At 37.5% G+C, this 13,052-nt stretch overlaps 1 protein-coding gene across 3 annotated transcripts in view; it reads right to left on the bottom strand.

The window, feature by feature from the left end:
* PRKD3 (protein kinase D3) overlaps positions 1–13,052 on the bottom strand; it is an 83,425-nt gene that overhangs the window by 19,439 nt on the left and 50,934 nt on the right. For all 3 annotated transcript variants that reach the window (XM_045809062.2, XM_045809061.2, XM_045809063.2), the window contains exons 7-12: positions 11,597–11,674; positions 8,510–8,693; positions 6,951–7,074; positions 4,673–4,750; positions 3,334–3,610; positions 467–519 (exon numbers count right to left, since the gene is read on the bottom strand). In XM_045809062.2, the coding sequence (XP_045665018.1) occupies positions 467–519; positions 3,334–3,610; positions 4,673–4,750; positions 6,951–7,074; positions 8,510–8,693; positions 11,597–11,674 (794 nt within the window). The remainder of the gene's footprint in view (positions 1–466; positions 520–3,333; positions 3,611–4,672; positions 4,751–6,950; positions 7,075–8,509; positions 8,694–11,596; positions 11,675–13,052) is intronic.

The following is a 13,052-nucleotide window of genomic DNA, read 5'->3' as shown; positions in this document are numbered from 1 at the left end:
TAGTTTCAGGTGTACAATACAGTGATTTATAGTGATTCTAAATGTTTCTTAGTGCTCAACAAGATAAATGTATTCTTAATTCCCTTTATCTATTTCACCCATCCCCCACCCAACTCCCCTCTGGCAACCACCAGTTTGTTCTCTGTATTTAAGAGTTTTTTGTCTTTTTTTTTTTTTTAAAGATTTTATTTATTTGACAGAGGGACAGCCAGCGAGAGAGGGAACACAAGTAGGGGGAGTGGGAGAGGAAGAAGCAGGCTCCCAGCGGAGGAGCCTGATGTGGGTCTCGATCCCAGGACGCCCGGGATCACGCCCTGAGCTGAAGGCAGACGCTTAACGACTGTGCCACCCAGGCGCCCCAAGAGTTTTTTGTCTCTTGAACTTGCTTCCCTAATAAGATTTTCACATCTTATTTTACCTATTTTAATTACCCAATTTGCACACTTTAGCTGTAATTTTTACTTACCACATTTTCCTGGATCTGACAATTAGATACGGAGATACTAGTAGATAAATCTTCTGTAAAACAGAAGAATGATGTATGAGAAAATTGTTATATGATTTAATATTAACATTTGCTGACATGTGAATGCCCACAGCATATTAAATTTTAAAAACGGGCTAACGTACAGTTAATATAATTATGTTCTTTAAAAAAATTTATCCATACACCCGATACCAACCCATCAACAAGAAACTGGTCAAATAAAATATGATACATCCACACAAAGAAATACTATCTAAACATTTAATGGTGTAGAGCTATCCATACTGAGCTAGAAAGCTATCCATGGCATATTAAGTCAGAAAGGCAAGTTGTAAGGCAACAGCATTTGAATTAAAAACAAAGAGTATATGATATTTCTGGTGAATGAGAGAGTAAGGGTTGGAGAACAAAGACTTTAGTCTTTATATACTTCTATACTGCCTGCATTTTCTAAAACATAAAAAGCATGCATTACTTTAATAAAAAAATTAAAAATCAGATAAATCTACATACTGACACTGAAATATATATGATACATATTAATTAAATAAGTTAAAATTAAATAAATTAAATAGTCACAGCTTCCCTTCTCCCCAAACCAAGGAGATACAAGAAATATACACCAAATTGTTGTTAATGGTTTTCTGAGGGGGGAGAGAGAGGAGCAGGAATAACGGGGTGTGTTACAAGTGTACAGGAAGGACTTCCTCATTTTATATTCCATTTTACTGTAAAGTTTATATGTCTATATTACTTTGGTAAGCAAAGGAAGTAAGTGACAAAAAAGAGAAAAGGGCCACATGGAAAGTGAGTAAGAGACTAGATCTAGAATCTCTGAGAGAACTCAAAGAAGCAAGATGTGAAATTTCCTTTATGATCCCAAATATAAAAATTTAAAACAAGAAAATGTAAGCATATATCAAAAATAAGTAACATTACTATCAAAGACTGCATTTAAAAATATTGTCAATCTTAAAAATATTTTAAATAATTCAAATATTAAATATTAATGAACAAAAAAGGCACAGCATCAACTATATTAAAGTGTCTAAAGCTTTGTTTTTCAGTCATTCCGTTTTCCTAGTGTAAGTCAATACTGATTTTGTTTCAGAGGCCTCCACTGTCTAGCTCCACCTAGTTATATTTTCTATTGCTTCCCAGAACTCCACTCCAGGAAAAGCAGCAGCCAACAACCCAGTGACAGTATTACTAATATGTCAGGAACTGTGCTAAGTGCATTATATACATTTATGATTATTCCCACTTTAGATGAGCGACTGCAGAGACCAAGATCACATAGCCAGTAAGCGGCGACTGTGCTATCATTCTCTAGCACCCTCGCTCACTCTTAACCCTTCTGCAATTCTGCTTTTAGAGACTCCTAACCCGAGGAAGGAGGTCCATGGATGGGCTGGAAAATGGAGAAGGTCCCTATATTCAGTTATACATAACATTTGTGTTTAAGTCCCTGTATTATTTTCTGGGGGAAAAGGTCCATGGCTTTAATTACGATATCAGAGTTCTGTCTACAATCCCCCAAAACTTGAGAAGCACTGTAAATATCCATCTAACTCACCCCCTAAGAATCAATATTAAACACCAGACATACTCACGGCCATCACTTTCATCCCTTTGGTCATAGCAGGCTCCTTAACTCGAGTAACACCCCCCCCACCCTTCCCTTTAATTTCTCCTATCCTAACCTACTTGAGACCCAAGATCAAGGTCCAAATCAGATTTTTTCCTATCATGAAGTCTCTGCTTACCCCTCCTATCCACACCTGCACCCCCCGCCAAATAATGCATTACTCATGTCTGCACTCTACTGCTTTATGCTACTACTTAACACTAACGGTGGTACGTCCTAGCCCCCTTAATTTCTGTGTTTCTTTTGTATTCTAGCTCAGAGTCTAGCATAATGCCAAGAACAGGTGCATGAAATAATACAGGTGAACTGAAATAAAGTCCTTTTAGGAACTATTTCGATTTAAATATTATTTGTCTAATTTTCTAATGAATGATGTCTCCCCATAAATACTATAACATCAATAGCATAAAAGTGACATCATATTATGGCTTTCACTTGATCCTTCATCAAATTTAGGTTTTATTTTATAAATTTTATTGGTGCAAAGAACATGTTTCAATAATTTTTTTGGTGTTTCTGAATGTTTTAATTCAGTTAAAAGAAAAATAGCACATCTGACTTCACAGATTTCACAAGTATGACATGAACCACAGTACTTCATCACCTGTTTACATCCCACTATGAAGCAAAACAGTAGCAGCTGGCTGAATCCAATGAGAGTTCACGGACACCAAACACTGTTCTATCACTGGTTCTCTTGCCTTCAATGCTGACAACCCCATAAAGTAGGTACTATTACAGAGAGGTAAGGTTTTGCCTAAGATCATCTAACAGGTTGGCAGAACCAGGATTTGAATGTAGGGAGACTGACTCTGGAACCTAGCTCTGGGGATTATATGTATACATTATAACTAACATAACTATATAAAGGAATTAACTAACAATATTGGTTAGTACAGATGAAGCTTAAAGTGAGCATTAGAAATACACACAGAGGGGCGTCTCAGTGGCTCAGTCAGTTAAGCATCTGCCTTTGGCTGAGGTCACGATCCTGGAGTCTCAGAACTGGGACTGAGCAGGGAGTCTGCTTCTCCCTCTGTTCCCTCCCACCCCCGCTCATGCTCTCTCTCACTCTATCTGAAATAAATAAAATCTTAAAAAAAAAAAGAAAGAAAGAAATACATACAGAAACACAACCACACCCACGAACTACTTAAGAACCAGAGGGAAAAAAGCCATCAACAAGGTTATTGCTTACTGTGATCTTTCCCTTGCCCCGGAGAAGTGCAAACACTTGCTTGAGGGGTAACAGGCATGAGAGCTTGGCGAATGGCTTTTTCCCAGCTCTGTGCTACATCAACTCCAACTCCAGTAGCAGCAAGAACAGGATTATGGGAGCTGTCTCCATTGTTCTCCCCAACAAAGTACACCATAGTATCAGTGATGATTTCAAAACAGTGTGGGTTGCTGCCTTGTGAAATGTTTGTGAAATCTTGTGGCGAAGATATGCGGAGAATTTCTGAAAGTGGAATTTCCTGAAGTAAAAAATTAGGCATTAAAAACTATGAATACATCTTTGTTTTTATTTTCAAATACACTAAACAATCAGAGATATGCGTTTCTAATGAATGCATTAAGATGAACCCAAGTATGTGGTACATGGAACACACGGTCAGGTCTTACGATAGCATCTGCCCTGAATGATTTGCCTGCCCAGCAAAGCCGAAGGCAGAGCGTGGAGTATAATCGCTAAGCCAGTGGTTCAGGCCTGCAGCAGGTCATTAGACTACAAGGAAGGAGAGGATCGTGGAGGGTCACTGCCCCTATATTCAATACTTGTCACTTCCAATCATCATTAAATCAACTCAACAATTCTCTGCTAGCGGCTGTCTGCAAGATACAGCCCTCAGGAGAATAAAACAAAAATAAGAGCAAAAGTAGAATGTTAGTATAGGTTGTTCAAACATTCTGTGTGGTTCTGTCCATAAATGTAACAAGTATTTACATGTATCCACTTCCTAATGCAAAAACAAAACCAAAAAAACCCCATTATTTACAAGAACCCAACCAGATCAAATCAAGTCATTAGTTTCTATTCGCTTTCTTAAGGATATAACTGCTACACTCTACAACTTTGTTTGGTGTCTGTCTGTGACACGACAAAGTGTGGAGCAAGCCAAGTAAAGAAGACCATACAAAGGCAAAGAAGCAGCTTTTGGGCATCAGGGCCTAAGATAAAATGGGGCAGTGGAGAACATCAAACACCACACTGGCCTCTTCCGGACAGGCAATGATCGTGGCACTTACTAACCTGCCCGATCTAAATCAGAGCATCCAAAGGCAATCGGAAGCAAGCTGATAAGCAGGCCAAAACCAAAGGAACACACAACAAAAAACCACCTTGGGTAGCGGGGCTATTGTGAGGGGGTGCGGGACAATTATTTTAACAAGGAACTTAACGCTGACTTCTATACATGGTATTAGGCAGAGTTGTAGTAGGTATATGCCAATATAATAATTAATGAATATTATTTGAATATATTTGGAAAATATACAATATTTCAATGTACAGATTTTTCAAAACGTGGAATCTTTACCTTATAATACTTTGATCCAGATTCATTTTGAAACAATGTTAGACATTTGCTGTCCAGTCTCCAGTAATGCCTCTTTCTCTATAAAATAAAGGATATAAAACTCTGAGGTATAAAAATAACGATTCCTCCAAAGTACCTGTATCTTTCCTTTCCCTTTCATTTCTATTCATAAGTTTGTATTTCTGAATAGGTTTAAAATTCACGAGTGTAAAAATTCTGCAAACATAAGGACATAGAGTGACAAGTATACTCCCACCACCACTCACATCCCACTCCCACCCTACTCCCGGTAAGCAATGGTAGTAGGTTTCCAGCAATCTTTTTAGAGAATTTTATGCATGCACACTAAATTACATATGTGGTACACATGCGCAGATAGGTAATTCACCTATAGGCTACATTTCTAATCTGGCTCCCTGGGTCAAAAGATACACACACATGTAATTTTGCTTGACAGTATCAATCACCCTTCCTAAGATTTGACCCAATTTATAGTTTCATCAGCAACATGAGTACCTCTTTACTCAAACCTTCACTAATGTAGTTATGTTACTAAACTTTTTGATCTTAGCTACACTGATAAATAAAAGCTGGTAATTCAGTAAAATTTTAAATGGTACTTTTCATTAAAAATGAGATCAAGCTCTTATGTCCAAAGAGTCATTTGTATGCCCTTGACTGTGAACTTTGTTGATACTCTTTGCCCATTCTTTGACTGTGTTGTGGTCTTTTTCTGATCAATTGGTTGTTATCCTTTACATATAATGAAATTAATCCTTGTCTAAATTATGACTTCAGAATACTTTTTCCAGTTTGTCATTTGTCTTTGCTTTTGTTTTTTGACATGTGTTTTTACATGTCTCTTTATTTTTTAAAATGAAGACTTTAGCCATTTTTGGTCATGGAGTAATTAAAGGGAAGGTACAGAGATTTCTCATATACCCCCAGCCCCCCAACACATGCATAGCCTCCCTCATTATCTACATCCTCATTCAGAGTGGTACACTTGTTACGACTGATGAACCTACTGACACATCATAACCCTAAAGTCCAGAGTTTACATTATGGTTCACTCTGGTGTTGTACATTCTACGGGTTTGGACAAATGTATAATGACCGGTTTCCACCATTATGGTATTTTATAGAGTATTTCCCTTGCCTTAAAAATTCTGTGTTCCTTCTGCCTATTCATGCCTACCTGCTCCCTACACCCAACCCCTGATTGTTTTTACTGTCTCCATAGTTTTGCTTTTTCCAGATGTCATATAATTGGAATCATATTGTATGTAGCCTTTTTACACTGGCTTCTTTTACTTAGAAATATGCATTTAAGATTCCTTCCTGTCTTTTCATAGCTCAGTGCTGTTTAGTACTGAATAACAGTCCACTGTCTGGACGGATGTACCACGGTTTATTTGTCAATTCACGTACTGAAGGACACCCTGTTGCTTCCAAGTTTGGCAATTATGAATAAAGCTATTGTAATCATCCATATTCAGGTTTTTGTACGGACGTAAGTTTTCCTATCCTTTGGGTAAAAAGCAAGGAGTGCAACTGCTAGATCATATGGTAAGAGTACGCTCAGTTTTGTAAGAAGCCATCAAACTGTCTTCCCAAGTGTCTACGCCATTTTGCATTCCCATCAGCAATGAATGAAGCATGTGTTGCTCTACATCCTTGCCAGCCTCTATGTCATCAGTGTTCCAGGTTTCGGCCATGCCAGTCGGTGTGCAGTGGTATTCCACTGCTGTTTTAATCTGCATTTCCCTGATGACATACGATATGGAACTTATCTGCCATCTGTATATCTTCTTTGGTGAGGTATGTGTTAAGGTCTTTGACTCATGTTTTAATTGGGTTGTTTGTTTTCTTACTGTTGAGTTTTAAGAGTTCTTTGTATATTTTGGAGAATGGTCTTTCATCAGAAGTCTTTTACATATATTTTCTCCTACTCTGTGTTTGTCTATTCTCTTGACACTGTCTTTTGCAGAGCAGAAGCTTTTAACTGTAATCAAGTCCATCTTACCAATTATTTCTTTCACAGATTTTGTATTTGGTGTTTTATCCCCAGATGCTTTCTGAATCTCTACTGCTCTACTAGTTTGTAAAAATATTTCAAAAGTTCTGCCTTTTGAAAACTCTTTACAAACATAACTATAGTGCCAGCATACTAAAATGTCTGAAGATATATCTCATTCTTATTTTGATTTAAAAAATGCATAAAGTAAAGCACATAACCAAGTGTCACTGCCATACTATGACGCCCGTGATTACTGACCAGGGTGTCCCTGCTGCTGTAATGGACCATCCAGCCCTCCTTCACCATCGTGCTGCTTTTCCTCTTTGTGTGCTTGATGGACTGTACGACCCTCATCAGCGGAATATTACTGCTTGTTGATGGACTAAAAAACATTTAGTTTATGACAAAATATTGATAATTTCAATTTTTTAAAAAATCATATAAATACTATAAACTCATCAGCCTTTTTTAAGATAACTGAGCTAAAATTTTTCAAAATATCTTAGAAATAGCTTAAGAAAATGATCACGTTATGATGATACACAGTTGATTTATAAAAGACTAAGATAATACTGCAAGTCCTCATTATTTGTCATCAGTATTTTTTGAAGGGTCATAACACAAAACAATGCACAGAGCAGAAAGAATCCTCCCTAACTGGAAGATGTGAAGCCTGGGAGAGGGTCTCATTTGGGATTGCTGTTGAGAAAGTTTCTTTTCCCCTAGGCAGCATGGTTAATTAGTAAATTCATAACGAGGTAAAAAGTAAGTACACCTATACCCAAATTTACGTGGTTCAAATGTCAAATTCCATTATTCATGTTGTTAGCAAAAATTATTTCTAGAAGACACTGAAAGGAAAATGATTTACAGATAACAATTAAGAAAATAAAAATAATGCACGGTGTCAAATCAAGTAATACTGCAACATGGGTCAGGGACAGCATAGCTAGAGGAACAATTTGGGAGTTATGTGTGAAAAACATGTGGTTTTTCAATTTCAATCTCAGTTAAATATTTTCTCTTAAATTATGAAGTATTCATGGTTAGGAGGCTAGCTAAGTTCTCTTGATAGTCTCCGAACTGGGTAAACATTAAGTTTTAATTCAGAATGAGAATGATAGTAACAGCTATAATCTAATGATAAGCCAAAATGAATAAATGACCACTCAGCCATGTGAGACTGATCAATGATCCATTTTCTCTAAATACCTCCTGGTTGCCAATGAAAAACAAAACCTGCCAAAATATTAACATTTTATTACAAAGTACTACATCCTATACAGCTGTGTATATAGAAAAACTGAATTTCTATAAATATAAGGGGGTATTTAGAAGTTTTATAATCCAATAGCATTTTTACAAAGTGCTAATAGTCTAATTAACCATAGTAATCTGAAAACCGCTCCCAAGTTCATCACCATCATCTTTGTGCAACGTCCATAGGTATACATCTGTACTGGTATTTCTAGCATCTGATAATCTGCCTATATGGAGAAACGGACTGCTCTGATAGTTCAATTCTGACACCCGGTGGTGGCTGCTCCACAGTGAGCGATCACATCTAGGCTACATTTAAATAAAGCACTTTTCTCTTCAAGAAAAGGAGGATTCTTACAGCCTCCCATGTTGAGTGGATGGCAAGTGATATAATTTATTTCAGGAATGCTGTGGTGCATGTAAAAGAATTAGCAACAATTTAACTGGATTTTAAATTACATTTTAGGTTCCATTTAAAGAGATTCTTTCTCCAGGGAGCGCCTGGACTGGCCCTGCGACCGGCCATGGCCTGCGGCATAGCCATGCGCATGCGCTACCTGATTGTTTTCACAGCTTCCTCGTCCCTTTCCGCATCGAGATCGGATGGATCCAGGAAGAACATTTTATCTTCTGGAGGAGATGGTTCTTCTGTGTCATCCAAGCCCCGGCTACCGTCACTGTTCATGTCACTGCTATCAATATCCATTGGCATATCTGTATCCGCTCCCAGACTGGAAGGTTCTGGCAAAGTTTTAAGTGAATTCAGAGTTTTATATTAATGGGAGATCAATACATCTAAATAGAAAGAGTATATTAAATGTGGGAAGAAAAGCTTTAAAACTCTTAATGAAAATCTAGGAAAATATCTTTATGATTCAAGACAAAGGAGTATTTGAGGAAGATATAAAAGTCACACACCATAAGGGAGAAAATTAATTTGATTAATTAGAATTTAAATCTATGACAAAAGATGCTAAAAGCAAAGGAGATGATTAGCCACCACTATTGCATGTTGGGCTAACTGGTTTTCCACAAGGGTCCAAGGCAATTTGCTGGGGAAAGAAAAGTCAGTCTGTTCAAAAACTGGTGTTAATACAACTGGATATCTACATGCACAAAGGTGAAACCAGACCTCTTTCTTAAACCAAATACAAAAGTTAAAGTGGATCACAGGTCTAAATGTAAGAGCTAACTCCATAAAATTCTTAGAAGAAAACACAGGAGTGAATCTTTGAGACCTGAGGTTATGTGAAGCCCAAAAACCTAAGTGACAAAAGAAAAAATAAACTGGACTTGATTGAAATTAAAAACTTTTGTGCTACAAATGATACCTCAGAAAGTAAAAAGACAGCCCAAAGAAGGGGAAAAGTATTTACATATATCAAATAAGAGACCTATATCCCAAATATTTAAAGAACTCTTACGACTCAATAATAAACAAACAAATAACCAGTTCAATAGGCAAAGGACAGGAATAATAGATATTCCCCAAAGCAGATGAAAAAATGGCCAACAGGTATGTGAAAAGATGTGCATATCAATTAGCCATCAGCAAAATGCAAACCAAAACCACAGCGAGCTATCACTTCACACACACAGCCAAAATGACAGACAGTGACAAGTGGTGGCGAGCACGCAGAGACGTCAGAATCTTCACACTCTGCTGGCGAGAATGCAAAATGGTACAGCTGCTCCGGAGAACAGTTTGGCAGTCCTCCTCCAAACGTTAAACACGGAGTTACTGTATGACTCAACAATTCCACAACCAGATATCTGCCCCAGCGAAATGAAAACATATGTCCACAGAAACTGTATTCCAGCGTTCACAGCAGTCTTCATCATAGCCCCAAAGTGGATAACTCAAATGTCCACTGACTGATACATAAAATGTGGTACATTCATGCAGAGGAATGTTACTCATGACAAACAGAAGGCAATATTGATACACGTGACAACATGGATGAACCTTGAAAACATCAAGCTATGTGAGACACCAGTCCCAAAAGACTACGTATTACATGATTTCATTTATATGACACATCTAGAATAGACAGACCCGTAGAGATAGAAAGCTGACTAGCAGCTGCCAGGGCTGGTGGGGAAGAGTGAGGAGTGACTACTAGAGTGTACGCAGTTTCTTTTCAGGGTGGTGAAAATGTCCCACCATTGGACTGTAATGACGGCTGCCTAACTTTGTGAATAAACAAAATGTGTAAAGTACAAAAATTATCTCAATAGAGCTACTTAAAAAAATGATAAGCCACGACTGAAAGAAGGTATTTGTGTCAAGTATAACTGACAAAGAATTATTGGGTAGAATTATCAACAACGCGCTGCAAATCAATAACAAACAGAAAAATGGACAAAACATGGGAAAAGGTAATTTACACAGGAAAAAACCCTAAGTGACCCGTCAACATGTGAAAGATGTTCAATTCATTAGTATACAAATGTACCTTAAAATCAATATTAATAGTATTTGATATCCATTTATCAAACAGTAAAAAAGTACAAAAAGACATGACCATAAATTTAGAGAAGACTTTGGTCTACAGAAAAAATGCATTTATTCAGAGTAACCCAAGTAAGAAAACCAATCATGCTATCAATGGTGTTAAACAGCAACCATAAAAACATGCCATTAAAGAAAACGTTAGAATCTTAAGAAATTTAATTTTTTTTTTTTTAAAGATTTTATTTATTTATTTGACAGAGATAGAGACAGCCAGCGAGAGAGGGAACACAAGCAGGGGGAGTGGGAGAGGAAGAAGCAGGCTCATAGTGGAGGAGCCTGACGTGGGGCTCGATCCCGTAACGCCGGGATCACGCCCTGAGCCGAAGGCAGACGCTCAACCGCTGTGCCACCCAGGCGCCCCAAGAAATTTAATTTCTGTTCCTTATGCTTTTCCTCCTATAGAACTACTTACATTCAATTTTTACCAGTCATGCAAATGTTAATGAAAAATTATGCTTAGAATCATTACTTCTTCCTTCCAAAAAGGTAACCACTTCAATTAATATAATCTTGAGAAGAGGGGGGGAAACCCAGCACGCAAGGGAAAATGTCTAGGGAATGACTGATAGAGAAAGAGACAGTGAAGCAGTACCATGTGTTCTAATGACTGTGGATTCAGGGGCCAGACCATAGGGGTTCAAATCCTAACTCTGTAAATTTCTGGCTACATTTCTTGGGCAAGTTATTTAATGTCTTTTTGCCCAAGTTTACTCATCTGTAAGTACTTAACTCAAAGGGCTGTTCTTAGGTTTAAATGTCAATATATGTAGAGTGTGGAGGAGTGCCTGGTACACAGAGGCAGTCGGTTAAGTACTAGAACTATAAAAACCCCTAGGGACAACAGCAGGGTGTTAAAGTAAGTCTTTTTTGTCTAAGATGGAAGAGAATATGCAGCACCACTGGCAATATGAGACTACAAAGTGGTAGGTGGTTAAAGGAAAAATGGGAAGGTGTAATGACTAATAAAAATGTACCTTTACTGATGTTTGCATTTGCTTATTAAATAAAAAAGTCAAAGAAACAAAGTAAACAAAATAAAATATGCAAATATAACTTTATACAAAGATAATACATAAAAGAATTGTGACCTTTTCTGATCTTTTATGGAAATTAAGAAAAAGAACTTTACCTCCGTTGAAAGTAACCTCTCCGAGGCAGTCTCTTGGTACTTTTGCTGCACAGCGTTTATGGCAGTTGAATTTACAATCTGAAATCAAGTATTTGGTTTATTAATTTATGTAGTAAGTCAGGCGGTATCAGATATGGTTAGAGACTTTTTAAAGTTTTCCTTTACTAAGAACTCAGGGAATAAAGGTCTGGTTTCAAACTCTGCTGCCACCTCTTAATAGGTATTTAACTCCTCAGGGCTCAGTTTCTTATTTTTTTAAGTTTTAAGTTTCAGCTAGTTAACATAGTGTAATATGAGCTTCAAGTGTGCAATATAGTGATTCAACACTTCCATACAACCCCTGGTGCTCATCACAAGTGCCCTCCTTAATCCCCATCACCTAGTTCACCCCCCCAACCCCCCACCACTCACCTCCTCTCTGGTAACCATCAGTTTGTTCTCTATAGTTAAGAGTCTGTTTCTTGGTCTCTTTTGTTTTCCCTCTGCTCATTTCTATTTCTTAAATTCTACATGAGTGAAATCATATGGTATTTGCCTTTCTCTGATCTGTTTCACTCAGCTCCACCTAGCAAGTGGCAAGATTTCATTCTTTTATATGGCTGATTAATATCCCATTGTGTGTGTGTGTGTGTGTGTGTGTGTGTGTGTGTGTGTGCACTACATCTTCTTTATCCATTCATCAGTTGATGAACACTTGGGCTGTTTCCATAATTTGGCTATTGTAACTAATGCTGCTATAAACATCAGGGTGCATGCATCCCTTTGAATTAGCAGTTAACATTCTTTGGGTAAATACCTAGTAGTGGGATTGCTGGATCATATTTTTAACTTTTAACTCTTTTAAACTTTTTGAGGAACCTCCATACAGTTTTCCAGAGTGGCTGTACCAGTTTGCATTCCCACCAGCGGTGCAAGAGGGTTCCTCTTTCACTACATCCTCAACAACACCTGTTGTTTCTTGTGCTGTTGATTTTAGCTATTCTGACAGGTGTAAGGTGATAGCTCATTGTAGTTTTGAGCTGCATGTCCTTTAGATAAGGGATGTTGACCATCTTCTCGTGTCGGTTAGCCATCTGTATGTTTTCTTTGGGAAACTGTCTATTCAAGTCTTCTGCCCATTTTTAATTGGATTATTCATTTTGGGGGTGTTGAACTGTTTAAGTTCTTTATATATTTTGGGTACTAACCCCTTATGGGATATGTCATTTGTAAATATCTTCTCCCATTCCATAGGTTGCCGCCTTTTAGTTTTGTTGATTGTTTCCTTTGCTGTGCAGAGCTTTTTATTTTGATGTAGTCCTAATAGTTTATTTTCGCTTTTGTTTCATTTGCCTCAGGAGACACATGTAAAAAAAAGTTGCTATGGCTGATGTCAGAGACATTATTGCCTGTGCTTTCTTCAAGGACTTTTATGGTTTCAGGTCTCACGTTTAGGTCTTTAATCCATTTCGAGTTT

This window comes from Ursus americanus, chromosome 7, assembly GCF_024610735.1.
Source record: "Ursus americanus isolate L20-20 chromosome 7, mUrsAme1.1.p, whole genome shotgun sequence".
Taxonomy (NCBI): domain Eukaryota; kingdom Metazoa; phylum Chordata; class Mammalia; order Carnivora; family Ursidae; genus Ursus; species Ursus americanus.
This window is presented reverse-complemented; position numbering and strand designations above follow the sequence as displayed.